Below are 26,581 nucleotides of genomic sequence, written 5' to 3'. Positions count from 1 at the left end.
GAGGACAAATCCCCGGGTCTCCACAACATTGAGAAATGGAGCACGAGTGAGGAGGAGCCAGCACCAGAGGCAGGGGCAGAGCAACCAGTGAGGGGCGGGAGTCTAGGGCAGGAGGCATTTCCAGAAGGACAGAGTGAATGGGCATCTGTGTCTAATGCTGCCAAGGGGTCAACTCAGATGAGGGCAGAGATCTGACCGTGGCATGGCAAGAGCAGCTTTAGGGAGTGCTAGGCAGAGCCTGACTGGAGATGGAAGTGTGGAGTCAGGACAGCCAACGCTTTCAAGGAATTTTGCAATAGAAGGGGAGCAGAGAACTGGGATGATGGAGGTGAGGTGGTATCAGGAGACTGTTTTTTTCTTAAAGAAGGAAGATTAGCCGGCTTTGGTGGCACACATCTGTAATCCCAGCACTTTGGGAGGCTGAGATAGGAGGATCATTTGAGCCCAGGGGTTTGAGACCAGCCTGGGCAAGACGAGACCCTGTCTCTACAAAAAATTAAAATATTAGCTGGGCCTGGTGGTGAGCACCTGTAGTCTTAGCCACTTGGGAGGCTGAGGTGGGATTATCCCTTGAGCCCAGGAATTCAAGGTGGCAGTGAGCTGAGATCGTGTCACTGCATTCCAGCCTGGGCAACAAAATGAGACCCTATTTCTTTCAAAATAAAAGAGGGAAGATGATAATATATTTACATGCTAATAGGAGTAATCTGGTGGGGAAAGCAAAGTTGATAACTTAGGAAGAGAGAGTGTGTAGTAAGCACAGCGCCTTTGATTGGGAGAAAAGCCTGGCCTGGCAGGAGGCAGAATGGGGACAGCCAGTCCCTCTGAGGAGAGGGAACAGGTGCAAGAGAGCCTGGGGTTGCTGAGTGAATGAGAAGCGGGTGTACAGGAATAAAAGAGGCAGCCAAGGTCCTGCCCTCAATAATGCTTACCTTCTGGTCAGGAGGGCAGACAACAGGCATGAACAAGGCCAAGTGGTGGGACCGGGAGTAACTCACTCAAGACCATGGCTCAGCCAGGTGTGGCGGCTCACACTTGTCATCCCAGCACTTTGGGAGGCCAAGGCGGAGGATCACTTGAGGTCAGGAGTTCCAGACCAGCCTGGGCAACATGGTGAAACCCTGTCTCTACAAAAAATACAAAGATTAGGCCGGGTGCAGTGGCTCATGCCTGTAATCCCAGCAATTTGGGAGGCTGAGGCAGACAGATCACCTGAGGTCAGGAGTTCGAGACCAGCCTGGTCAATGTGGCAAAACCCGTCTCTGCTAAAAATATAAAAATTAGCTGGGCATGGTGGTGCATGCCTGTAGTCCCAGCCACTCAGGAGGCTGAGGCAGGAGAATCACTTGAACCTGGGAGGTGGAGGTTGCAGTGAGCCAAGATCACACCACTGCACTCCAGCCTGGGAAACACAGCAAGACATCATCTCAAAAAAAAAAAAAAAAAAAAAAAAAAAAAAAAAGATTACCTGGGCGTGGTAGTGCGCAGCTGTAGTCCCAGCTACTCTGGAGGCTGAGGTGGGAGGATCGCTTGAGCCTGGAAGGTCAAGGCTACAATGAGCTGAGATCACGCCACCACACTCCAGCCTGAGTGACAGAGCAAAACCCTGTCTCAAACAACAACAACAACAACAACAAGAAAACAAACCCAGCTCACTGGGAGGTAGCAAGTCAAGTGTTGGGGAGGACGTGGGGCAGGAGGACGTGGGGCAGGAGCACAGTGGGGTGCATGTGAGATTTGGGGTACATCCTCCGAAGGCTCAGAGAGTAAGGGGCAGTCTGAGGATCTCTGGAGATGGGATGGCAGGGAGGAGCTTTGTGGGACACTCTGGCCTGCTAGAGGCCTCCTGGATCCCCTCCCCTATCCCCAGGAGGTGAGGGACATTGGAGAGAGGCGGGAGCCGGACCGTGTGCAGCAGCAGCCTCAGAAGCCCGTGGTGGCTGCAGGGACACAGAACCTCAGGAAATTCCGGCAGGGCTTCATGAAGTGCTTGCTGGAGGTGGAGAAAGTGGAAGCCTCCCATCGGAGAGCCTTGAAGGCCCGGTCCCTGACAGCCCAGAAGTCCCCCAGGACCCTGACCCCAGTGCCCACCTCATCCCCAAGCCTGCCTCAGACCCCTGCCTCGGCCCCTGCCAGTGGCCCATCGTGGGCCAGGCTGTCAGCTCCTGGGCCAGAGCCTGCCCCCGTGGGAGCCCCGGTCCCCACCTCCACGCCTTGCCCTGTCCTGCTGTGCCCTGCCCTGGACCTGGGCTGGAGAAGGATGGAGCTCTCGCACCACAGCAGCGAGAGAACCCTGAGCTACGCCAAGGCACGGTAGGAGCCCCCGCTGCCCACCTGCCCGCTCCTGAAAGGCCCCAAAATCAGAGCCTTGTCCCAGATGCAGGTCCCTGTACCTGCCTGTTCCCTTGTGTGTCCCCCACTCTCCATTTCTCCTCACGTGTCTCCTCTCCGCATCTCCCATGTCTCTGCCTCCTCTCCCATTTCTGACCCCTTTTCTAACTCCCCCGAAGGGGTCTCCCTCTAGTCCCCCTCTCCTCTATCCCACTCCTCCTCTGGGTCTCCTTTTTCCTGCCATTCTTGAGCCCTCCTGGCTCCTCAAAGCCTCCCCAACGACCTCCTCCTGCAGGCTTCCCCAACCCCTCCCCTAGCTATCAGCAGGGTGGGCGGCCGGATGTTGCCCTGGGCCGGGGTTCTGTCCTCTGCAGGCAGGAGCCGGAAGAGCAGAGCCTCCAAAAGCTGTATCAAAACCGGGAAAAGTCCGAGGAGCAACTGACCCTGAAGCAAGAGGAAGGTGAGGGCAGGGAGGCCAGGGAGGTCCCAGCACAGGCAGGACCCTTGGTCCTTGGGGGTTTATAGGTGCAGGGCAGACTGGGGTGTTTTCCAGATCACACGGCTGCCGCCATGCCCACCACAGCCCCGTGTAGCAGATCCAGCAGCGGTTTTCTGCACTTGGCCTGTGGGGCAGGGCAGGGTAAGGGGGTGGCCCCAGCTCACAAAGCTGCTGGGTTGGCGGAGCCAGAACTCATGCTGGGTCAATTTTTTTTTTTTTTTTTTTTTTTTTGAGAAAGAATCTCACTCTGTCGCTCAGGCTGGAGTGCAGTGGCACGATCTCAGCTCACTGCAACATCTGCCTCCAGGGTTCGAACGATTCTCCTACCTCAGCCTCCTGAATAGCTGGGATTACAGGTGTGTGACACCACGCCCGGCTAATTTTTGTATTTTTAGTAGAGACGAAGTTTCACCATATTGGCCAGGCTGGTCTCAAACTCCTGAACTCAACCGATCTACCCACCTCGGCCTCCCAAAATCTGGAATTACAGGCGTGAGCTACCGCGCCCGGCCTTGTGCTAGGTCTTCTGACTCGAAGTCCAGCGCTCTCCCTGTGCCAGAGCTGCCTCTCTGAGAGAATGACAGAAGCCTTGCAGAGTGATTTAGGTTTTGGAATAGTTTCTGCTTCCCTTAACCCAAGCCTGCTCCATGGTCCTCTTCAGAGCACCCTGGATAGGAGACAGGGCTCCAGGAACCCTGCCCATCCTAGACAGTCCCTCATCATTAAACAAGGACACCAGCCTAAGCATCTCCCCCATTCCCACTGCATCTCACCTTCACCAAAAAGTTAAAAAGTTCTGAATGCCTACCCTGCTCTCTATTGTCCTCAGGACGGGGTCCTGTGACCCCACTCCCCCATCACCCTGGCCCTAGAAGAATGGATGTACATCCTCCTTCCATCCCCCACTCCTCCCCAAAGCCTGCAACCCTCTTGGCCAAAGTGGTCCCTTCCTCTGTCTTCCCTGGATGCTCTCACTGGCTCCCTGTGACCCCATCCTTTAAGTCCACCCCTTTTAATATTAAAACCCTCTACCATGGCTGGGCACAGTGGCTCATGCCTATAATCCCAGCACTTTGGGAGCCTGAGGCAGGAGGATCGCTTGAGGCCAGGAGTTCAAGACTAGCCTAAGCAACATAGTAAGACCCCCATATCTACAAAAAATTTAAAAATTAGCCATACATAGTGGCATGAGCCTGTAGTCCCAGCTACCCAGGAGGCTGAGGTGGGAGGATCACTTGAGCTCAGGAGTTTGAGGTTATGGTGGGCTATGATTATGCTACTACACTCCAGCCTGGGGGACAGAGCAAGACCCTCTCTTAAAAATAAAATAATATACAACTCCAGCCGGGCGCGGTGGCTGATACCTGTAATCCCCACACTTTGGGAGGCTTAGGTGGGTGGATCACGAGGTCAAGAGTTCGAGACCAGCCTGACCAACATGGTGAAACCCCGTCTCTACTAAAAATACAAAAATTAGCCAGGTGTGGTGGTGCGTGCCTATAATCCCAGCTACTCAGGAGGCTGAGGCATGAGAATCGCTTGAACCCGGGAAGCGGAGGTTGCAGTGAGCCGAGATCACGCCACTGCACTCCAACCTGGGCGACAGAGCGAGACTCTGTCTTAAAAATAGTAATAATAATAATAATAATATACAACTCCCTAGCCACCTTCCTAAGTGCAGCTCTCCCTGCCCACCTCCTTGAGCAGTTCATGAACAATGTGCCACTTTGACTTAGAGACTCAGGGTCCCACAACTCCCAATCCCTGTCTGGTAATAAAGGGCCGACTGCCCTGCTCCGATGGCTCAAACCACGAGGCATTCTGAGTGATCACACTTGCTTCTGAGAGTTGCTCTGGTTTTTCCTTCTGTGATGTGCCTGCCCACGACAGGTCACCACATGCCCCAACACCAGTCCTAGCCCCACCTCTTCCCCACCATTCAGCGCTGTTTGTCAGAGACTTCCAGGCTAACAGAGGCTATTGTGTGCCAGGCACTGAGTTCATGCAATACCTCCAAGAGGGTGTGCTGTTGTTACGGCCATCGTACAGATACGGAAATAGAGGCTGATGGAAGTGCAGCAACTTGCCCATGCCCAGCGTCCTAGTCAGAGCGGGCTGCCATAACAGAGGACCACAGACTGGATGGCTGAAACAGCAGACATTTCTTTTGTCACAGTTCTGGAGGCTGGAAGTCCAAGATCAGGGTGTCGGCAGGTTGCTTTCTTCTGTGGCCTCCCTGCTTGGCTTGCAGACAGCTGTCTTCTCATTGTCCTCACATGGTCTTTCCTCTGTGAATGGGCAACCCTGGTATCTCTGTGTGTGTCCAAATTTGCATTATTTATTTATTTATTTATTTACTTATTTGAGGCAGGGCCTTGCTCTGTCACCCAGGCTGGAGTGCAGTGGTGTGATCCTACCTCACTGCAGCCTCTACCTCTGGGGCTCAAGTAATCCTTCCACCTCAGCCTCCTGAGTAGCTGGGACTACAAGCATGTGCCACTGTGCCTGGCTAATTTCTAAAATTTTCTATAGAGACAGAGTTTCTTTTTTTTTTTTTTTTTTTTTTTTTTTTGTTTGAGACGGAGTCTCGCTCTGTCGCCCAGGCTGGAGTGCAGTGGCTGGATCTCAGCTCACTGCAAGCTCCGCCTCCCGGGTTCACGCCATTCTCCTGCCTCAGCCTCCCGAGTAGCTGGGACTACAGGCACCCGCCACCTCGCCCGGCTAGTTTTTTGTATTTTTTAGTAGAGACGGGGTTTCCCCGTGTTAGCCAGGATGGTCTCGATTTCCTGACCTCGTGATCCGCCCGTCTCGGCCTCCCAAAGTGCTGGGATTACAGGCTTGAGCCACCGCGCCCGGCCTAGAGATGAAGTTTCTTATGTTGCTCAGGCTGGTCTCAGACTCCTGGGCTCAAGTGATTCTACTGCCTCAGCTTCCCGAAGTGCTGGGTGGATGGTGTTAGCCATCGCACTTAGCCCAAATTTCCTTTTTGCATGAGGACTCCAGTTGGATTGGATTAGGACACACACTAAAGGCCTCTTTTTAACTTAATCACCTCTTTGAAGGCCCTATCTTCAAACACAGGCAGGTTCAGAAGTACTGGGGGTTAGGGCTTCAACATAAGAGCAATCCAGCTTATTAAATGGCAGAGCCAGGCCGGGCACAGTGGCTCATGCGTGTAACTCCAGCACTTTGGGGGACTGAGGCAGGAGGATTGCTTGAGCCTAGGATTTCAAGACCAGCCTGGGCAACATAGGGAGACCCCATCTCTACTAAAAATAAAAATTAAAAAAAAAAAAGCTGGGCATGGTGGTGTGCACCTGTCATCCGAGCTACTGGGGAGGCGCAGATAGTAGGATCCCTCGAGCCCAGGAGATCCAGGAAGCAGTGAGCCATGATCACACCACTGCACTCCAGCTGGATCAACAGAGTAAGACCCTCTATTGACTCCAACCCAGATTTTGCCATGGGGCTGAGAAACCTGACACACAATCTGACTAGTACACGGCCTTTGTATCACTTGGTGCTGCTCTGCGGTGTTCTCAGACCCTTCCCATCCTCTGGTCTGGTCCACACAAGGCAGCAATCCTTTCGACGGCGTTCATCCAGATCGACCAAGGACCAGATCGACCAAGGACCAGGGCACAGACTTAGTCAGAAAAACTGTCCAGTCATCTAACCTCTGAGCCTCAGTTACATCGTTCTGAGGCTCCCCATCGTTACAACGGGAATAAGCACTCTACTCTTGAGAACATGGCTATAAAGAGTCTAGTCCAGTGTCTGGCACACAGTAGGGTGCCCTAAAGTGGGTGGGCCACTGGCGCTGAGTGAAGGCCACTAATTAGCTGAGCTGTTGGCACCCAAACTAAACCCTTGGCCTGGATTTGGAATAGACAGCAGAGTGAGTCAACGGGATCACAGCCCTTTCTTTTCTTTTTTCTTTTTCTTTCTCTTTCCTCCCTCTCTCCTTCCCTCCCTCTCTCTTTCTCTTTTTTTTTTTTTTTTTTGGAGTCTCGCTCTGTCACCCAGGCTGGAGTATAGTGGCACAATCTCAGCACACTGCAACCTCCGCCTCCCGGGTTCATGTGATTTTCCTGCCTCAGCCTCCCAAGTAACTGGGACAACAGGCATGCACCACCATGCCCAGCTAAGTTTTGTATTTTTAGTAGAGACAGGGTTTCACCATGTTGGCCAGGCTGGTGATCTGCCTGCCTCAGCCTCCCAAAATGTTGGGATTACAGGCATGAGCCAACGCATCCGGCTCTTTTATTTTCACTTTTGATGGTGGAGGCAGCTGGCAGGAGGGTGGTTGGGGTGATGGGATGAACGAGAGAAACAAGAAACGCCCCCACCCCACATAACCCTGCCCTCCCCACAGCCTTCCGCAGCTACTTTGAGATCTTCAATGGCCCTGGTGAGGTGGATGCACAGAGCCTGAAGAACATCCTGCTCCTAATGGGCTTCTCTGTGACACCGGCCCAGGTGGAGGACGCCCTGATGAGTGCTGATGTCAATGGTGAGTAGCAGAGGGCTCCACTCTGCGTCCCAAGCAGGGCCTGCTTCACTGGCTTGAAGCCTGTGCAGTTGCATGAGGCTCTGCACCTAAAGGATTCCATGCTTGGTTTAATGCTCTGCTGTCACAGTCTAGAAATGCCTTTGTTGTTCTTGTTGTTTGAGACGGCGTCTGGCTCTGTTGCTCAGGCTGAGTGTAATGCTGTGATCCCTGCTCACCGCAGCCTCAACCTCCTAGGCTCAAGCAATCCTGCCACCTCAGACTCCTAACTGGGACTATAGGCGCACTACCACGCCTGGCTAATTTTTTATTTTTTGTAGAGGTAGGGTCTTTGTTGCCCAGGCTGGTCTCAAACTCCTGGACTCCAGGAATCTGCCTGCCTCAGCCTCTCAAAGTGCTGGGATTACAGGTGTGAGCCACTGCGCCCAACATCATATAAATTCTTAACAATTTTTTTTTTTTTTTTGCTTTTTTGTTTGTTTTTGCGACAGAGTCTTGCTTTGTCGCCCAGGCTGGAGTGCAGTGGCACCATCTTGGCTCACTGCAACCTCTGCCTCTCAGATTCAAGCGATTCTCCTGCCTCAGCCTCCCAAGTATCTGGGATTACAGGTGTGCGCCAACACTCCTAGCTAATTTTTGTATTTTTAGTACAGATGGGGTTTTACCATGTTGGCCAGGTAGGTCTCAAACTCCTGACCTCAGGTGATCCACGCACCTCGCCTCCCAAAGTGCTAGGATTACAGGTGTGAGCACTTTCAGCTTCTGCTTTCCTGTGTGCCCCATGTTGTCTGCATTGAGTATGCACTGCTTGATCATCAGACCCAGAGAGTAACTTCTAATAACCACGCCTGGGCTGCAAGGCATGGACCTGTTCCGAAGGTCCCTGCCCACCCAGTTACTCCTCTGGCCTCCACAGGAGATGGTCATGTGGATTTCAAAGACTTCTTGGCTGTGATGACAGACACCAGGCGCTTCTTCTGCTCTGTGGGTGAGCAGGGATGAGCCCAGGGTAGTCAGAACTGGAGGAGGAGCTGCTGGGAGGTTGCTTGCGGGGAAAGGAGAGGGCATTCAGGACTGCCCTGTGGTAATGGCAGCCACTATCCCTTGTCTCCAGAACAGAACGCCCTGACGGACATGGCTCCCCACAACCCCCACACTCTACTCTTTGAGATCCTGTCCCTGCTGGTAGAGATGCTGGCCTTACCAGAGGCAGTCTTAGAGGAAATCACAAAGTGAGTGGGGCTGGTTGTTGGGGATGAAGGGTTGTGGACACAGAGGTGGCATCTAGCATTTTGGCACTGAGAACTTTTGGTAGTTATGACTTTTAGTCACAAGTGAAAGAAACTGGAGGCTGAAGCAGGAGAATCGCTTGAACCCAGGAGGTGGAGGTTGCAGTGAGCTGAGATTGCACCACTGCACTTCAGCATGAGCGACAGAATGAGACTCTGTCTCAAAAAAAAAAAAAAAGTGAAAGAAACTAGACTAAAACTGGCTGAAGCAAAAGGGGAATGTATGGCTCAAATCACTGGTTGGGGCCTCAGGACTGGCGGGATCCCAGAGACCAAATGATACCAGTAAGGCTTTCTCTCTCCACCTATCCATGTCTATGCATTGGCTTTGAGCTCAGCTAGGCTCTCCCTACAGAGGGAGGGATTCCCATGGAGCTGGCGGCCCCATGCTCACACCCTCCTAGTGCAGCAAGAGGGATTCTTCCCTGCAGCACCCATCAAGCAGTCCCAGGAAAGGAATTTGATGGACCCTACCTGGGCCAGAAGACACAAAAGCCTCCACGTGTCTCCAGGGCAGGTGGGTGGGTAGGTAGTGGTTCATCTAAGAAAGAGACAGCCAGGGTTAGAAGCAAAGGGTGAAGGCAGAACAGTCCAGTTGATCTTCAAATAGCAGTTTCAGGCCCTCACACTTCAGAGGAGCCTGAGCCTTCATTTCCTGTCTTTGTTTTTTTTTTGTTTTTGTTTTTTTTTTTTTTTGAGACGGAGTCTCGCTCTGTCGCCCAGGCTGGAGTGCAGTGGCGCGATCTCGGCTCACTGCAAGCTCCGCCTCCCGGGTTCACGCCATTCTCCTGCCTCAGCCTCCCGAGTAGCTGGGACTACAGGCGCCCACAACCGCGCCCGGCTAATTTTTTGTATTTTTAGTAGAGACGGGGTTTCACCGTGGTCTCGATCTCCTGGCCTTGTGATCCGCCCGCCTCGGCCTCCCAAAGTGCTGGGATTACAGGCGTGAGCCACCGCGCCCGGCCCATTTCCTGTCTTTGAAATGAACATATTTTAATGCTTGTTGCTCAATAAATGCTAGCTTTCAACAGAGGTGAAAGCCTGTTGCCCAGGCTGGAGTGTTAGTGATACAATCACGACTCACTACAGCCTCGACCCCCTGGGCTCAATCGATCCTCCCACCTCGGTTTCCCTAGTAGCTGGGATTACAGGCGCGTGCCACCATGCGTGGCTTCCCAAAGTGCTGGGATTACAGGCATGAGCCACCATGTCCAGCCAAAAGGCACTTTGTTGCTGGGCAAGGTGGTGTGTGCCTGTAGTCTAGCTACTCAGGAGGCTAAAGGGGAAGGACTGCTTGAGCCCGGGAGTTCGAGACTGCAGTCAGCTATGATGGCACCACTGCACTCCAGCCTCGGTGACAAAGTCCATCTCTTAAAAAAAAGAAAAGCAAAGCCAGGCGTGGTGGCTCACACCTGTAATCCCAGCACTTTGGGGGGCCGCAGCGGGCGAATCACAAGGTCAGGAGACCAAGACCATCCTGGCTAACACAGTGAAACCTCATCTCTACTAAAAATACAAAAAGTTAGCTGGGCGTGGTGGCGGGCGCTTGTAATCCCAGCTACTCAGGAGGCTGAGGCAGAAGAATCACTTGAACCCGGGAGGCGGAGGTTGCAGTGAGCCGAGATTGCACCACTGCACTCCAGCCTGGGGGACAGAATGAGATTCCGTCTCAAAAAAAAAAAAAAAAAAAAAAAAGGGAAGGAGGGAGGGAAGGAAGGAAGGAAGGGAAGGAAGGAGGGAAGGAAGGAAGGAAGGAAGGAAGGAAAGAAAGAGGAATTTGGAGTTCTGTCTGTGCCTCTTACTAGTTCAGTAGCCTTGGGCAAATTGCTTTCTCTCGATTCAGTTTCTTCATCTGTAAAATAAGGGCATGTTTCCTCAACTCTTCAATGCAAGTGATGGAAGGATATGAGGACAGGAGCGTATCTCACAGAATTGAGCCTGTAGGAACCAGGCTTTCAGCCTGCTGGGGTCTCCTCTCAGTGCATCACACAAAGGCTTGTCCTTGCCAATCAGTAAGTTGGACTAATTTTTTTCCTACCACAGACTAGGCCTTTTCCACATGGGCCAGAGAAAGGGGAATGAGTGCAGCCTGTTCCAGCAAGAACAATTTAGCAACTCCAAAGACAAGAGATTTTTTCCAGCCAGGCACAGTGGCTCATGCCTGTAATTTCAGCACTCTGAGAGGCTGAGGCGGGTGGATCACCTGAGGTCAGGAGTTCGAAACCAGCCTAGCCAACATGGTGATACCCCATCTCTACTACTAATACAAAAATTAGCCGGGCATGGCGGTGGGTGCCTGTAATCCCAGCTACTCAGGAGGCTAAGGCAGGAGAGAATCATTTGAACTCAGGAGGCGGAAGTTACAGTCAGCTGAGATCACGCCAGTGCACTCCAGCCTGGGCAACGAGAGCGAAACTCTGCATACAATACAATACAATTGGATTGTTTGTAACATAAAGGATAAATGCTTCAGAGGATGGTTACCCTTGAAGTCTCACTCACTCTATTGCCTAAGCTGGAGCATCCATTGTGAATATATATATATATATGTGGTTTTTTTTTTGTTTTTTTTTTGAGACGGTCTCACTCTGTCGCCCAGGCTGGAGTGTAATGGCACGATCTCAGCTCGTCACAAGCTCTGCCTCCCAGGTTCAAGCAATTCTCCTGCTTCAGCCTCCCAAGTAGCTGGGATTACAGGCACCTGCCACCATGCCTGGCTAATTTTTGTATTTTTAATAGAGACAGTGTTTCTCCATGTTGACCAGGCTGGTCTTGAACTCCTGACCTCAGGTGATCCACCTGCCTCGGCCTCCCATAGTGCTGGGATTACAGGTGTGAGCCACCATGCTCGGCCTCTTTTACTTTTAGATATACAATTAAATTATTATTGACTATAGTCACCCTGTTGTGCTAATAGTTGATCTTATTCATTCTTTCTATTTCTTTGGTACCCACTCAGCATATTTTTATTATTTTACTTTATTTTAATTTTTGAGATGGAGTTTTGCTCTTGTTGCCCAGGCTGGAGTGCAATGCCGCAATCTCGGCTCACCACAACCTCCGCCTCCTGGGTTCAAGCAATTGTCCTGCCTCAGCCTCCCAAGTAGCTGGGATTACAGGCATGTGCCACCATGCCTGGCTAATTTTGTATTTTTAGTAGAGATGGGGTTTCACCATGTTGGTCAGGCTGGTCTCAAACTCCTGACCTCAGGTGATCTGCCCACCTTGGCCTCCCAAAGTGCTGGGATTACAGGTATGAGCCAATGTGCCTGGTTTTTTTTTTTTTTTTTTGAGACAGAGTCTTGCTCCATTGCCCAGGCTGGAGTGCAGTGGCACAATCTTGACTCACTGCAACCTCTGCCTCCTGGGTTCAAGCAATTCTTCTGCCTCAGCCTCTGGAGTAGCTGGGACTACATGGGCACACCACCATGCCAGGCTAATTTTTGTATTTTTAGTAGAGATGGGGTTTTACAGGCTGGTCTCAGATTCCTGACATCAACCTATCTGCCCACCTCAGCCTCCCAAAGTTTTGGGGTTCACTTTTCTTCGATTATTTATTATTTTTTCAGACGGAGTCTCGCTATGTCACTCAGGTTGGAGTGCAATGGCGCGATCTCGGCACACTGCAACCTCCGCCTCTGGGTTCAAGAGATTCTCCTGCCTCAGCCTCCCGAGTAGCTGGGATTACAGGCACCCATCCACCACCATGCCCGGCTAATTTTTCTATTTTTAGTAGAGACAGGGTTTCACCATGTTGGCCAGGCTGGTCTTGATTTCCTGTCCTCAGGTGATCCACCCACCTCAACTTCCCGAAGTGCTGGAATTACAGGCGTGAGTCACTGCGCCCGGCCTCTTCAATTATTTTTTCATTCTGTTCCTCAGACTTGATTATTCCATTGTCCTATCTTCAAGTTCACAGATTCTTCTGCCTGCTCAAATGTACCTTGAATCCCTCTAGTAAAATTTTCATTTCAATTATTATACTTTCCAACTCCAGACTGAAAAGTAATTACTCCACTGTCCTGTCTTCAAGTTCACTGATTCTTCTGCCTGCTCAAATCTGCCTTGAATCCCTCTAATGAAACTTTCATTTGAGTTACTGTACTTTCCAACTCCACTATCTTTTTGGTTTCTTGTTTGGATTTTTTTTTAATCTCTTTTGTACTTCCATCTTGATCATATATTGTTCTCTTGACTTTCTCCAAGTCTTCCTTTAGTTCTCTGAGCATCTTTTAAGAGAGCTGTTTTGGCCGGGCGCGGTGGCTCAAGCCTGTAATCCCAGCACTTTGGGAGGCCGAGATGGGCGGATCACGAGGTCAGGAGATCAAGACCATCCTGGCTAACACGGTGAAACCCCATCTCTACTAAGAAATACAAAAAATAGCCAGGCGAGGTGGCAGCGCCTCTAGTCCCAGCTACTCAGGAGGGGGAGGCCGGAGAATGGCGTGAACCCGGGAGGCGGAGCTTGCAGTGAGCTGAGATCCGGCCACTGCATTCCAGCCTGGGCGACAGAGCGAGACTCTGTCTGAAAAAAAAAAAAAAAAAAAAAAAAAAAGAGAGAGCTTTTTTTTTTTTTTTTTGAGACAGAGTCTTGCTCTGTCGCCCAGGCTGGGGTGCAGTGGCCGGATCTCAGCTCACTGCAAGCTCCGCCTCCCGGGTTTAGACCATTCTCCTGCCTCAGCCTCCCGAGTAGCTGGGACTACAGGCACCCGCCACCTCGCCCGGCTAGTTTTTTGTATTTTTTAGTAGAGACGGGGTTTCACCGTGTTAGCCAGGATGGTCTCGATCTCCTGACCTCGTGATCCGCCCATCTCGGCCTCCCAAAGTGCTGGGATTACAGGCTTGAGCCACCGCGCCCGGCCGAGAGCTGTTTTATAAAGATTTTGTCTAGAAGATCTGCTGTCAGGTACTTTTCAGGGACTGTTTCTGTTTTTTTCCTTTAAACGGCCATGCTTTCCTGTTTCTTTGAATGACTATGATTTTTTGCTGAAAACTGGACACTGGAATCTAATAATGTGGTAACTATGAAAATAAGATTCTCCCCCTTCCTCAGAGTTTGCTGGGTTTTGTTATTGTTTGCTTATTTATTTTTGTTATTGTTGTTGTTGTAGGCTGTCTCTGTGCCAAAGAGCAGTCTAAGGCATACATTGAAGGTCTTCTCAGGTTTTTCTGAGCCTGTGCCTTTCCCTAGAAACTGGGGTTACTTTCTAACGTTCCCCCATATATGTGGTTGCTTTTGAATGTCTTAATCTTTAATGTCTGCCTCCGAAAAGGGTGAAAAGAGAAAAATGAAGTGGGAAAAAGGGCACTGGCCCTTTACATTTCCTGGAAGTCACCTCAGCTGGAAGGGGGCATGGCTTACCAAACAAACAGAAAAAAATCACAGGGGCAAGGGCTTGCAACAATGTGGGGAGGTGCAACAGCCCCTCCTTGCACCTTTGCAAAGCCCATCGCTTTGCACCTTTGTTTTCAGAAGCAGCCATTTGTGATCAGAGCACAATTCCCAGTATCTTGGAGGACAGGGTCCTTTTTGCCTACCCTGGCTCCAGCAAGCCAAGCTGCTCCTGGAATCCATGCACATCTGCCTCCCAGGGGCTGGAAACGGAAGATAAATAGCTGATATCGTGCTAAAAGCTTAACCTGACCAAAATTAAGTGCAATTTGCAATCCAAACCTTCCCCTGGATGGTGCAAGACTCCAGAGTTCCAAAATAGTATGACAGATTCTGCCAGCGCAATTGTTGTGTAGGTTTGAAGACAGATTCCTGGTGCTTCCCACTCCACCATCTTCCCCTAATATGATCTTAAGTCCATCCAGTGAATTTTTCACTTTGGGTATTGCTGTTCTGGTATTTTTTGTAGACACAGGGTTTTGCCATGTTGTCCAGGCTGGTCTTGAACTGGGCTCAAGCAATCCTTCTGCCTCAGCCTCCCAAAGTGCTGGGCTCAGAAAAGACCTGAGAAGACCTTAAGTTTATACGTTAGGCTGATCTTTGGCACAGAGACAGCCTACAACAACAACAAAAATAAATACATAAATAAACAGTAACAAAACCCAGCAAACTCTGAGGAAGGGGGAGAATCTTATATTCATAGTTACCACATTATCAGATTCCAATGTCCAGTTTTCAGGGAAAAAATCACAGTCATTTAAAGAAACAGTGAGCCACTGCACCTGGCCAGGTATTGTAGTTTTCATGTTTAGAAATTTTATTTGACCAGGTGTGATTTATGGCATTTGCACAGCAATCGTACAATCTCTTTTCATCATCTTCCTTTTCCTTCGCCTCTCTCCTGCATTATATCTCCTGCTTTCTTTTTCTTTTGAGGCCGAGTTTCACTCTTGTTGCCCAGGCTGGAGTGCAGTGGTGCCATGTCCGCTCCCTGCAACCTCCGCCTCCCGGGTTCAAGCGATTCTCCTGCCTCGGTCTCCCCAGTAGCTAGGATTACAGGCATGCACCACACCACGTCCAGCTAATTTTTGTGTTTTTAGTAGAGACGGGTTTCACCATGTTTGCCAGCCTGGTCTCGAACTCCTGACCTCAGTTGATCCTCCTGCCTCAGCCTCCCAAAGTGCTGGGATGATAGGTGTGAGCCACTGCACCTGGCCAGGATCTCCTGCTTTCTGAAATCACATCTTTTTCTTTTTTGGTTTATGTTCTCACTTTGGAAGAACATGTCCTCCAGTAGCTTCTTGGGAAAGGACGCATGGGAGGTAATATTATCTATGATGACAAATGTGTTTATTCTATCCTCATACTTACTGGACAGTTTAGCTGGGTATAGAATTTTAGGCTGGTGTCTTAGTTAAGAAATAGACCCCAATACACTGTAGTTCAAAAAGATAGGAGTTTACTCTCTTATACTGACAGTTCAGAGGAAGCAGGCAGGAAGAGAAAGTTACCGAGGCACCGAGTTTGTTTCCAATTCATTGTTCCACTATTCCCTAGTCAATGCTAAACCAGCTTATCAGCAACACACCTGAATTCAAGCCCTCAAGAAGGGGAAAAAAGGAAGCAGAGAGCAAGGGATTTCCTCTGAAATTGTGACTGAGAAAGCTGCACACACTCTGCTGTGTCCTGTTGGCTCCTGAGGGGTGAAGTTATTTTCTAGTCCATCTGTTTCACTCAGAGTGTTGCCTTTTGGGAGTTTCAGTTTTATACAAGTGATCTAGATCCAACATTGCACCACATGAGGGCCCTGGAATTAGTGTTCTATCTTCTATGTATGAGGCCCATTAAAACCGCAAATCCTAGGCCCCAAAGATAGGCAAAGGCCCTAGCAGAGCCATCAGTTTAAGCCCTAAGGCTTCTCAAACTCTGAGTAGCATGCCCACCCCTCATCACTGCCTACAAAGCCCCAGATGCTATGGCCCTGCCATCTCACTGCCCGTCTCTCTTCCTCTCCACCACTCACACATCAGGCCCCAGCCTCTCCAGTCTCCTTGCTGTCCCAAGCTCTTTCCTACACCTCCCAGCCTTTTCAGAGGCCACTCCTCTGCCTGAAGACTCTTCCTCCTGATACCCATTCAGTTTGTTTCCTCCGCCATCCTGTTCAAATGTCACCTCTGAGACCTTTGCTTACCACTTTGAGCAAAATAGTCCCTTATCGCTACCTCCTACCCTTCTACTTTTCCTCAGGGCACCCAGCACTCCTAAAATGGCATTTTTCTTGAGACAGGGTCTTGCTCTGTCGTTGCCCAGGCCGCAGTGCAGTGGCATGATGACGGCTCGCTGCAGCCTTGACCTCCCAGCTCAAGCAATCCTCTCGCGTCAGCCTCTTGAGTAGCTGGGACTACAGGCACATGTCACCATGCCTGGCTAGTTTTAAAATTTCTTATAGGGTGTCTCACTGTGTTGCCCAGGCTGGTCTCAAACTCCTGGGCTTAAGTGATCCTCCCACCTTGGTCTCCCAAAGTGCTGGGATTACAAGCATGAACCCCACCATGCCCAGCCTGTATTTTTATTTATTTGTTTATGGTCTGACTGTGGGGAAAAGAAAGAGAGATCAGATTGTTACTGTGTCTATGGAGAAAGAAGTAGATATAAGAGACTCCATTTTGTTCTGTACTAAGAGAAATTCTTCTGCCTTGAGATGCTGTTAATCTGCAACCCTAGCCCCAACCCTGTGCTTGCAGAGACATGTACTGTGTTGACTCAAGGTTTAATGGATTTAGGGCTGTGCAGGATGTGCTTTGTTTAAAAAAGTGCTTGAAGGCAGTATGCTTGTTAAAAGTCATCACCATTCTCTAATCTCAAGTACCCAGGGACACAATACACTGCGGAAGGTCACAGGGACCTCTGCCTAGGAAAGCCAGGTATTGATCAAGGTTTCTCCCCATGCGATAGCCTGAGACATGGCCTCGTGGGAAGGGAAAGACCTGACTGGTCTGTGCTGAGGAGGATTAGTGAAAGAGAAAGGCCTCTTTGCAGCTGAGATAAGATGAAGTCATCTGTCTCCTGCTTGTCCCTGGGAATAGAATGTCTTGGTGTAAAACCGATTGTATGTTCTATCTACTGAGATACGAGAAAACCGCCTTAGGGCTGGAGGTGAGACGTGCTAGCGGCAATACTGCTCTTTAATCCACCACTGCTGTGTCTGTGTATGTGCACATCAAAGCACAGCACCTTTTCTTAAACTTAATTATGACACAGACCTTTGTTCACGTTTTCCTGCTGACTCTCTCCCACTATTACCGTATTGTCCTGCCACATCCCCCTCTCCGAGATGGTAGAGATAATGATCAATATATACTGAGGGAACTCAGAGAATAGTGCCGGCATGGGTCTCTGTATGAGCACTGGTCCCCTGGGCCCACTTTTCTTTCTCTATACTTTGTCTCTGTGTCTCTTTCTTTTCTCAAGTCTCTCGTTCCACCAGACGAGAAACACCCACAGGTGTGGAGGGGCTGGCCACCCCTTCACTGACTCTGATGTGGGAAACGATCCCAGGAGGCAGGAATAAGGGAAGGGGTGCCGCAAAGAAGGAGGAGCCAATTCAAGGATGTGTTACTGAGTCCAGCACCTCCTAGAATCTTCTGAGGAGACTAAGAATGGCAGCTCAGGGCTGGGTGTGGTGACTCACATCTGTAATCCCAGCACTTTGGGAGGCCAAGGCAGGTGGATCACAAGGTCAGGAGTTTGAGACCAGCCTGGGCCAACATGGTGAAACCCTGTCTAAACTAAAGATACAAAAAATTAGCTGGGCATGTAATCCCAGCTACTCGGGAGGCTGGGGCAGGAGAATCGCTTGAACCCAGGAGGCGGAGGTTGCAGTGAGCTGAGATTGCGCCATTGCACTCCAGCCCAGACGACAGGGCGAGACTCCGTCTCAAAAGAAAAGACCAGCCTGGTCAACCTGATGAAACCCCAGTCTCTACTAAAAATACAAAAAATTAGCTGGGTGTGGTGGCGGATGCCTGTAATTCCAGCTACTTGGGAATTGGTTTTTTTTTTTTTTTTTTTTTTTTTTTGAGACGGAGTCTTGCTCTGTCGCCCAGGCTGGAGTGCAGTGGCCGGATCTTAGCTCACTGCAAGCTCCGCCTCCCGGGTTTATGCCATTCTCCTGCCTCAGCCTCCCGAGTAGCTGGGACTATAGGCGCCCGCCACCTCGCCCGGCTAGTTTTTTGTATTTTTTTAGTAGAGACGGAGTTTCACTGTGTTAGCCAGGATGGTCTCGATCTCCTGACCTCGTGATCCGCCCATCTCAGCCTCCCAAAGTGCTGGGATTACAGGCGTGAGCCACCGCGCCCGGCCGCTACTTGGGAATTTGAAGCAGGAGAATCGCTTGAGGCCGGGCGCGGTGGCTCAAGCCTGTAATCCCAGCACTTTGGGAGGCCGAGACGGGCGGATCACGAGGTCAGGAGATCGAGACCATCCTGGCTAACACGGTGAAACCCTGTCTCTACTAAAAATACAAAAAACTAGCCGGGCGAGGTGGCGGGCGCCTGTAGTCCCAGCTACTCGGGAGGCTGAGGCAGGAGAATGGCGTAAACCCAGGAGGCGGAGCTTGCAGTGAGCTGAGATCCGGCCACTGCACTCCAGCCCGGGCGACACAGCAAGACTCCATCTCAAAAAAAAAAAAAAAAAAAAAAAAAGGAGAATCGCTTGAACCCAGGAGGCAGAGGTTGCTGTGAGCCGAGATTGCACCACTGCACTCCAGCCTGGGCAACAAAAGCGAAACCCCATCTCAAAAAAAAAAAAAAAAAGGCAGCTCAGAACTGCCAGGAGAAGAAAGGGAAAAGCCTGTACAGCTCATCTACTAACACCTTTAGTAAGGGTGCCCCACAGGTGCTTAACTCCCCTGCACTTCTGAGAATCCCGTGTCAGAGAATCCCTGGGGCAGGAAGCAAGAGGCTCACGTCTGAGGTGGGACCCGTAGGGTCGTCCCTGTGCAAAGTTAGTTGAAGCCTGTGTGAAAGGAGCCACTGCAACATCCTTGGCCCAAGGTGTTAGTAGATGGCTGGGGTAAGAGGTGGGGCTGAGGCTATGATACAGGGACACTGTGTGGATGTCTCCTTCACTCTTTTCCAATCACTTAGAAGAGTGGCCAGGACACAGTGAACACTCAGTGAATACTTACTGAATGAATGATCTCGCAGTCTAGTGGGGGAAAAGGCAAGCAGTGAGTTAAGAAAATCAAGCGGGTTGCAGGGGGTATATAATTGGGTAACTACAGGTTGCAGGGGGCCTCCAGCAGGAGCCTAGTTACTCTGTAGGGTAGGAGTGGGGATAGGACAGAGAAGACTTTCTGGAGCAGAGAGTCCCTAACCTGAAATATGGAAGATGAGCAGGAGTTAATTGCACAGCTAAGTACTTGCACATCTAAGTAAATGTATCAGTGATAAAATCATTAGGTAATCACAGGTAATGCAGTGGCTCATGCCTGTAATCCCAACACTTTGGGAGGCCAAAGTGGAAGGATAGTTTGAAGCAAGGAGTTTGTGACCAGCCAGGTCAACACAGCGAGACCACATCTCTACACAAAATAAAAAAATTAGCTGGGCGTGGTGGTTGGTGCCTGTGGTCCCAACTACTTGAGAGGCTAGGGCAGGAGGGTCAGTTGAGCCCAGGAGTTCAAGGCTGTAGTGAGGTCATGTTCACGCCACTGTACTCCTGCCTGGGCAACAGAGTGAGACTCTTGTCTCCCCGCCACGCCCCTCCCCAAAATAATAGGTAACATGTACAAAGCATTTTCCGTGAGCCAGACACCATGCTGCGTGCTTGAGGCTGTGTTAATTCATCCTTGTTATTTAATCCTAAGGCATGTGAACTGTTTTATCTGTTTTACCCAATGGAAACTCGAAGCTCAGAGAAGTCAAGTCACTTGCATTGACAGGGTAGAGAGAACCTCTTTCCTCCATTTTACACAGGGCAACTAAGGCCCAGAGCAGGGCAGTGACTTGCTCATGGTCACAGAAAGCTAAGGACTGAGCTGGGACTAGAATCCAGGTTTCCTGACTCTTGGGCTTGTGTTCCTGCTCCAGAGCAGGCCAGAGAGACAGGGGCTGAGGAGGAGAAGGGTGAATTAAACACAGCCAGGCTGAGATGGGTGGGCACTGCCTCCCCAGCTACTACCAGAAAAAGCTGAAGGCAGGCACCTGCAAGGCCCAGGAGATGGAAGCGGCCATAGGCCGGCTGCGGTTGCAGAAGCAGCTTCCCTATAACCCCCAGCAAGAAGAGAGCTCAGAAGTCCCAGAACGAAAGGTCCTCAGTATCCTCAGCCGGCTGAAGCAGCAGAACTATGGTGAGGCCCCTGGGCAGGGTGGGATGGGCCAGGGTTGGGGCTCTGCTCTCTTGCCCATCTGGCTTCCTCTCCTTGGGCCCTCAGGCAGCCATGCCCAGGGAGCTGAGAGGCCAGTTTCCCACTTTGGGCTTCACTGTGTACATCGGAAAACGGCTGATAATCACTATTTTCCTTCTAGGCCTATGAAAATGGCCTCCTGCATTGGACTCCTCCCCTCCTGCCTTAGCCTAAGCACAGGTTGGTCCCATGAGCCAGGACCGAGAAAGAACAGCTGTAGAGACTGGCAATCCCAGCTGTTTACTGAGTGCCCACTGAGCTAGGCTCTTTGCAGATGCTCTGGAATTTAATACTCATAATCATGTATTCACCCCATTTTACAGATTAGAAAAATGAAACTGACCCGGGCATGGTGGTTCACGCCTGTAATCCCAGCACTTTGGGAGGCTGAGGTGGGCACCTGAGGTCAGAAGTTCGAGACCAGCCTGGTCAACATGGTGAAACCCCATCTCTAAAAAACTAGCCGGGTGTGGTGGCAAGCACCTGTAATCCCAGCTGCTCTGGAGGCTGAGGCTGGAGAATCGCTTGAACCTGGGAGACGGAGGTTGCAGTGAGCTGAGATCATGCCATTGCACTCCAGCCTGGGCAACAAGAGCAAAACTCCCATCTCAAAAAAAAAAAAAGAAAGAAACTGATGAAGTTAGGCAACTTGCCCAATGCCCCTAGCTAGTGTGTTTTGGAAAGGGGTGTTTATATCCAGGTGTGACCCCAAAACCTATGCTCTTTCCACTGGGCAAGCCTGCCTCCTTCCCCAGGTACCATTTATTAGACTCCTACTGTGTGCCAAGTAACAGGATAGGAGCTTTGCAGTCTTTCTAGAGTATGCCTACTAGACTTTGCCAGCACCCGTCACAAAGACCTCTGCTCCTTGTTAAGCTGTTACCAGCTCTTATTCTGTGTGCAGTACAGAGCTGAGTGCTTTGCCTATATTTCTCCTTTAATCTTCATCATCAACTCTTGTGAGGTGTGTACCACTATCACCTCCAGCTCAGAAGCTCAGAGAGGTTAAGTGACTTGCCCCAAAGTGCCTAGTCCATTATGTAGCAAAGCCAAGATTTCACCTCAATCTGCCTGCTTCCCAAGGCTGGGCGTGCTCTGAAGCATTCCCCCTTCTGCCTCCTTCTTCACCAGCTCCCAACCTGCAGAGCCCCTATGCCCAGGTGCCCTGCATCCCGCTCTGCCCACGGATGGACAAGAAGTTGGTCCGCAGGAAGCCAACCAACCACTACGTGCAAGACCAGTGCACAACCCCTGGCCTGGCTCCTGACATCCGTAGCCCCTTCTTCCAGTCACGATCTCAAGGAAACAGGTGGGTGCCCAGAGAAAGGGCCCCAGCCTAGGCCCTTCCAGATCCTTCCTTAAGAGGCCCCTGGCCTAATGCCTGGGAATCCATCTTTCTAAGAGACCATACCTGAGAGGCTGCTTATTCCAGGGAGGAGAAAGGGTGAAAGGCAAAGAAAAAAAACCTTTGTTGAGGGCATGTGTACCCGGTACATTGTTCCACTGAAGCCAGAGTGCTGCTGCTCTCCTGTGTCCGAGACTCAGTGGCACCTAACTGAGGGCTACGAGTTCCCTATGGTTCAACATTAGGACTAGCGGACTGTGCACCTGGGCAGAGGGGAGCGCCTCCTGCAGCAGTCCCCCTCCAGGCCGCTGGGGAAGGGTGCCCTGGACTTGGAATCAGGCCCCTAAGCCCGACTGCTGGGTCCACCATTTCTGAGGGGAGGCCGCCTCTCTCTCCTCACTTGGGCATGCACGGATGGTTCACGTACTGGCAGACAGGGAAAGGGCCAAATGTTTCCCACCCTTCTGCCCCATTGCCCTCCCCAGGGAACACAACTCTGACAGCAGAAAGTGGCCCAGCTCTGTGCCTTCTCGAACCCACTGACCCTCTGGAGGCCTGACTCTGGACAGTTGCTCAAGGCCTGCAGACAGATGGGCCACCAGACAGGAGCTGCTGCTGGAATTTGCTTTTGTGGCCTGGTAAGCTAATAAATACCAATAACTTCAGCCCCTGTGCCTCTTGCCAAGGAAGGTCCTCAAGCTGTCACCCCAGCCACCCCTGGGCTCTCAGAGTGTAGGGTTCTACCTCGAAGCCCTGCCCAGGGTTGGGGTTTCTGCTACAGGTGCCCCTGCATGCAAAGTCTTGACCTTCTGTGCCTTCTCAAAGCACCGGGCTAGGCCCCTCCTCAGAAGAGCGCTTCCCCCTCTGGACTGGGAGCCCCACAAAAGCAGCTGTTCTCTCTCTCCACTGGCTCCAAGATAGGCCCTGTGTAAGAGCAGGAGGTGGCCTCTGCCATGGTCCCCCGACAGAGCCCCAGGACCCAGAGCTCTACTTCTCTGGGAGCCCTAAGGGGTGGGTCCTTTCCCCTCACCCCACATACCACCCAGCCTAGTATTTTACCAAAGACAGTCTTTCCCTGCAACTGGGCAGAGGGAAACCCCCCAGGGTTAAATAAGCGGCCACAGCAAGAGGTAGAGGGCGGGGACTGAAATGAGGACAAAGATCTGACAAGTTTAAAACATGTATTTAAAATACAATTTATAAAATGCTTAATCTGCCAACGGGGTGGGAGTGGGCAGCTGCCCGCTACACCAGCAGAGTAAGACTGCAGGGGTGCGGCCCTCCCTCCCATACCCTTCTGTTCAGACACCCAAGGGGCCCATGTGCACCCCTGGGATCACACAACCAGAAAACAGGACCCCAGAGGTTTCTTGAGTCTCTGCTTACCAGGGAGGCTGGGTGCAGCCCTGCCAGCCCATCCCTGAGCAGGGCACCCCCAAGATAGGGCAGAGCAGGGTATGGCTGGGCTGGCAGGGCAGGGCTGGGCGGGGCAGATGGGCTCTGGAAGGGGCTGATGGTAGCAGATAGGGTGTTGCCTCCTGCCTGCAGGTGGGGAGCACCCTGATTGAGTGGGCTGAGAAAGGTTGGTCACCAGGCCTGGACCCCCCAGCTCCTTTGGTTATAGGCTGACATCAGAGTAGTGGCTCATGGGAAGCGGTTAGCTGGAAGGTCTGAGGCCTGGCCCATGGGGTCAGGGAGGAGCTGGGGGAAGGGGACAGTACTGTGAAGGCAGATAAAGGGGCAGCAGCCTCAGGTTTCTGCCCCCCATCCCCCTGGGGTTTTCCAAGCCAAAGCCTGCAACTTACTTTAAAAAAGAAAAGGAAAAAAAGCACTTAGGAAAGTTACAGACAACTACCCCCAAAAAAATACCCTCCCACACACAAAATCCAAACCGTTTCCTCATCTCCCCTCCCGCCTCCCTCTAACACAATACAGTTTCCTGTTTTCTTTCTTTTTAAAAACGTTGCCTGCTACCTCTCCATTTGGGAAGCCCAGGGCATGACTGCTGGTGGGTGGTGACAGGCACACAGCGGGCAAAGCCCATCTTTGGCCAGAGGGAGGTGGGAGGACCAGTCCCTGCCACATCCTCAATCCAGACACCCACCAACCAGCCTTTACTTTGGCCCCTACTAGAGGGTAGTGGGGCAAGAACAGGTGGTCCCAATGGCTGGGCAACCAGCACTTCTGGCCTTCCCACCTGGACTACCTCTATACCCTTCTCCAATTAAAAGGAAAGTCTCACTTTGGGTGGGAAACCACTATTACATGAGGGATGGACACTATACATTTAGAATGTGGACACTTGGTTAGGGCAGTGGAACTATAAAGATAGCAGCCAATTTTCTTCCTTGCCTTCTCCTGAAGGTAATCCTCCCTCTCACTGACTGAAGCTCTGCTTCCAGCTCTGCTCGTGGGCAATGCCTGGCTTTACGGTTATAAGGCTGTGCTGTGGACTAGCTGCTGACTTGGCTGGCAGCTGGTGCTTCCTCCAGAGGGGAGGACGTGGTGGGGCATGGCTTGCTGGGCCTGGCCCACCATTCCCACAGGCAACCAGCGGTGGAGTGAGCCTGTGAGACTCAGCTTGCCACCTTGGCCACCACGTGCTGCCCTCATCGCAAAACCACACCAACCACCCCGAAACGTATCTGCTGGTCAGGAGCAAGGAGGCCGTCTGGCTGGCTGAGGGATAAGGCGCAGTGCAATGGAAGGGATCAGGAAGCCTGAGAGGAACCAGGTACACACAGAGCCGCTCTGGGCAGCTGCCCTCTTAGTCTCTACCACCTCAAGGAGCCAAAGCAAACCCCAGGCTCCAGGGACAGAGGATAAACTGCCTTCATTCCAGGCCCTCGCTCTGGAAAAAGGGGTGATGGGAACCTAGGCCTCTGAGGAACCAGTCTGTCATCAATCTTTGCAAAGCAAAGCTGTTCTTTTTCCAACTTTATTCAGAATGTTCTGCCTTCAAGGTACTGATTGCACACAGGAAATGTACCAGGTATAGTTACTGAGCTGGGGCCATCAATGGAGATGGAGCACTGCAGACCCCTAAGAGTTCAAGCCATGCTGGAGTGGGAAGACCTATCCACCTTCTGAACATACGAAGCAGAAGGCTCAGAGTCCTGGAGGCAGACTCTCTCCTGGTTTTCCTTGTGCCGATGGCAAAATACTAAACAAGTCTCCTCTCCTTCACTTCCAAGCCCAGGGATGCAGTCTCACTCCCTGGCGCTCTGCTCTCTTCTAGTAGTAAGCCTGGCTGGTAGGGAACCACCCTGAGGGGTATGGGAAGGGGAAGTCTGTTCACTTTCCCTATCTCCCAAAATACTAGAGGTGGGGTTGGCACCCTCCCCAGGCTCTCCGAGCCTACAGAGCTAGCCCAGTCTCCAGGCAAGGCCCAGATGCCCTGGGACTCAGCTCGGGGAGGGAGGTATAGGCATGGGGTGCTCATCTGTCCTGGCGGCTGCAGAGCCCTGCCCCTTTTCCGGGCGGCAGTAGGAATACAGAAGCTAAGCTCACCAAAATCCTATTGGTTAATGTTTCTAGTGAATTTCCCAGAAACATTTTTAAGTAGACTACCAAACTACCCTTTCTTAATTAAAAATTCGTTAAACCACTAAAACCCCTCCCATGCACTTTTTCTTGCAAATCAGATATTTGTATAAACAAACAAAAATAGGAAGAAAAAAAAAAAAGAAAGGATATTTTCAAATGGAACTTACTTTTTAAGTGATGGAGACATGCACTTGGGGGTGGGTGGGTGTGAGTTTTCATTTGTGTTTTGAAATCCCAAATTAATGAGCATGATAAACTGTTATTGCTGGCACTGGCTTTACCCCAAGTGGCCAAGTGGCACTGTCTGACTCTCTGAGTCCTTGGTGGGTCCTCCCAACCTTCCCCTAACCCCCACCCTTTCCCTTTCCATTGACTTGGGACAGCCCTTGTCGATGAGCCAATCACAGTGGGAAGGGGGAGAAGGGGGGAGGTCACAGTGCATGGGGTTCAAGGTCACAGTGGGCGGAGCAAGGGGGATCACAGTGCAAGTAAGTCAGGTCGTTCCCTCTGCTCAAGTCCAGCTGTCTGCCACGGCAGTGCAACCCGTGGCAGACGACCCAGGAGGCGGTGATGGCAGCAACGGCGGCATCTTTTCTTGCCTGCATTTATCTGCGCTGTTTGAAGCCTTGTGACCCATCAGGACCCAAAGGCTGTCTGATCACATTATTGGGCTGCCTGCTGTCTTCGGGTTGGGAGATCCTGGTTGGCCTGAAAGGAAGAAAAGCAGAGGAAGGCCTAAAAAAGGATGTAATAGATGTCCCCCATCATTTCTTTATTTTTTATTTATTTTTGAGATGGAGTCGCATTCTGTCGCCTAGGTTGGAGTGTAATGGCGCTATCTCCGCTCACTGCAACCTCCACCTCCCGAGTTCAGGTGATCCTTCCTACCTCAGCCTACCAGTAGCTGGGACTACTGGCAAACGCCACCACACCCAAGCTAATTTTTGTAATTTTAGTAGAGATGGGGTTTCACCACGTTGGCCAGGCTGGTCTTGAACTCCTGACCTCAAGTGATCCTCCTGCCTTGGCCTCCCAAAGTGCTGGGATTACTGCACCTGGCTTAGATGTCACTCATCTTAAAATCAACTGTCCTTGTAGCTGGGGCCCAAGTCACTCTGGCTCCACAAGTCTGCTTCTTTGGGAAGCTGACTCAGGACACCTCCAAGTTGAGAGGCCCCTGTGAGCAGGTAGGGTCGGTGGTACATGTTCACCTCCAGCAGCTACAGCATTCTTTCCCCCTGCTCAGCTGCCAGCATTCAC

General features: G+C 51.3%; 3 protein-coding genes across 10 annotated transcripts in view; 1 reads left to right on the top strand and 2 right to left on the bottom strand.

Moving 5' to 3' along the window:
• Window positions 1–22,440, top strand: part of SPATA21 (spermatogenesis associated 21) — a 47,310-nt gene extending 24,870 nt beyond the window's left edge. Inside the window, exons 1-9 of one of the 3 annotated variants that reach the window (XM_050791037.1) lie at window positions 1,007–1,081; window positions 1,871–2,313; window positions 2,706–2,791; window positions 7,206–7,343; window positions 8,257–8,328; window positions 8,455–8,572; window positions 20,198–20,373; window positions 21,562–21,739; window positions 22,261–22,440. In XM_050791037.1, coding sequence (XP_050646994.1) covers window positions 1,007–1,081; window positions 1,871–2,313; window positions 2,706–2,791; window positions 7,206–7,343; window positions 8,257–8,328; window positions 8,455–8,572; window positions 20,198–20,373; window positions 21,562–21,739; window positions 22,261–22,318 — 1,344 coding nt within the window. In that variant the 3' untranslated portion in view covers window positions 22,319–22,440. Of the gene's footprint in view, window positions 1–1,006; window positions 1,082–1,870; window positions 2,314–2,705; window positions 2,792–7,205; window positions 7,344–8,256; window positions 8,329–8,454; window positions 8,573–20,197; window positions 20,374–21,561; window positions 21,740–22,260 lie in introns of those variants that run through there. The other 2 variants (XM_050791016.1, XM_050791027.1) reach the window with 2 other exon arrangements.
• NECAP2 (NECAP endocytosis associated 2) overlaps window positions 1–26,581 on the bottom strand; it is a 283,382-nt gene that overhangs the window by 45,914 nt on the left and 210,887 nt on the right. The window lies entirely within an intron of this gene.
• The window catches only part of SZRD1 (SUZ RNA binding domain containing 1), a 34,322-nt gene continuing 30,680 nt past the window's right edge, over window positions 22,940–26,581 (bottom strand). For 4 of the 6 annotated variants that reach the window (XM_050793340.1, XM_050793351.1, XM_050793318.1 and 1 more), the window contains one exon: window positions 22,940–26,029. In XM_050793340.1, the coding sequence (XP_050649297.1) occupies window positions 25,927–26,029 (103 nt within the window). In that variant the 3' untranslated portion in view covers window positions 22,940–25,926. Of the gene's footprint in view, window positions 26,057–26,581 lie in introns of all 6 variants that reach the window. The other 2 variants (XM_050793301.1, XM_050793311.1) reach the window with 1 other exon arrangement.

The sequence above is a fragment of the Macaca thibetana genome, chromosome 1 (genome assembly GCF_024542745.1).
Source record: "Macaca thibetana thibetana isolate TM-01 chromosome 1, ASM2454274v1, whole genome shotgun sequence".
NCBI classification, from domain to species: Eukaryota; Metazoa; Chordata; class Mammalia; order Primates; family Cercopithecidae; genus Macaca; species Macaca thibetana.
Note: the sequence above shows the minus strand (reverse complement) of the source record. Positions and strands in the feature narration are given on the sequence as shown.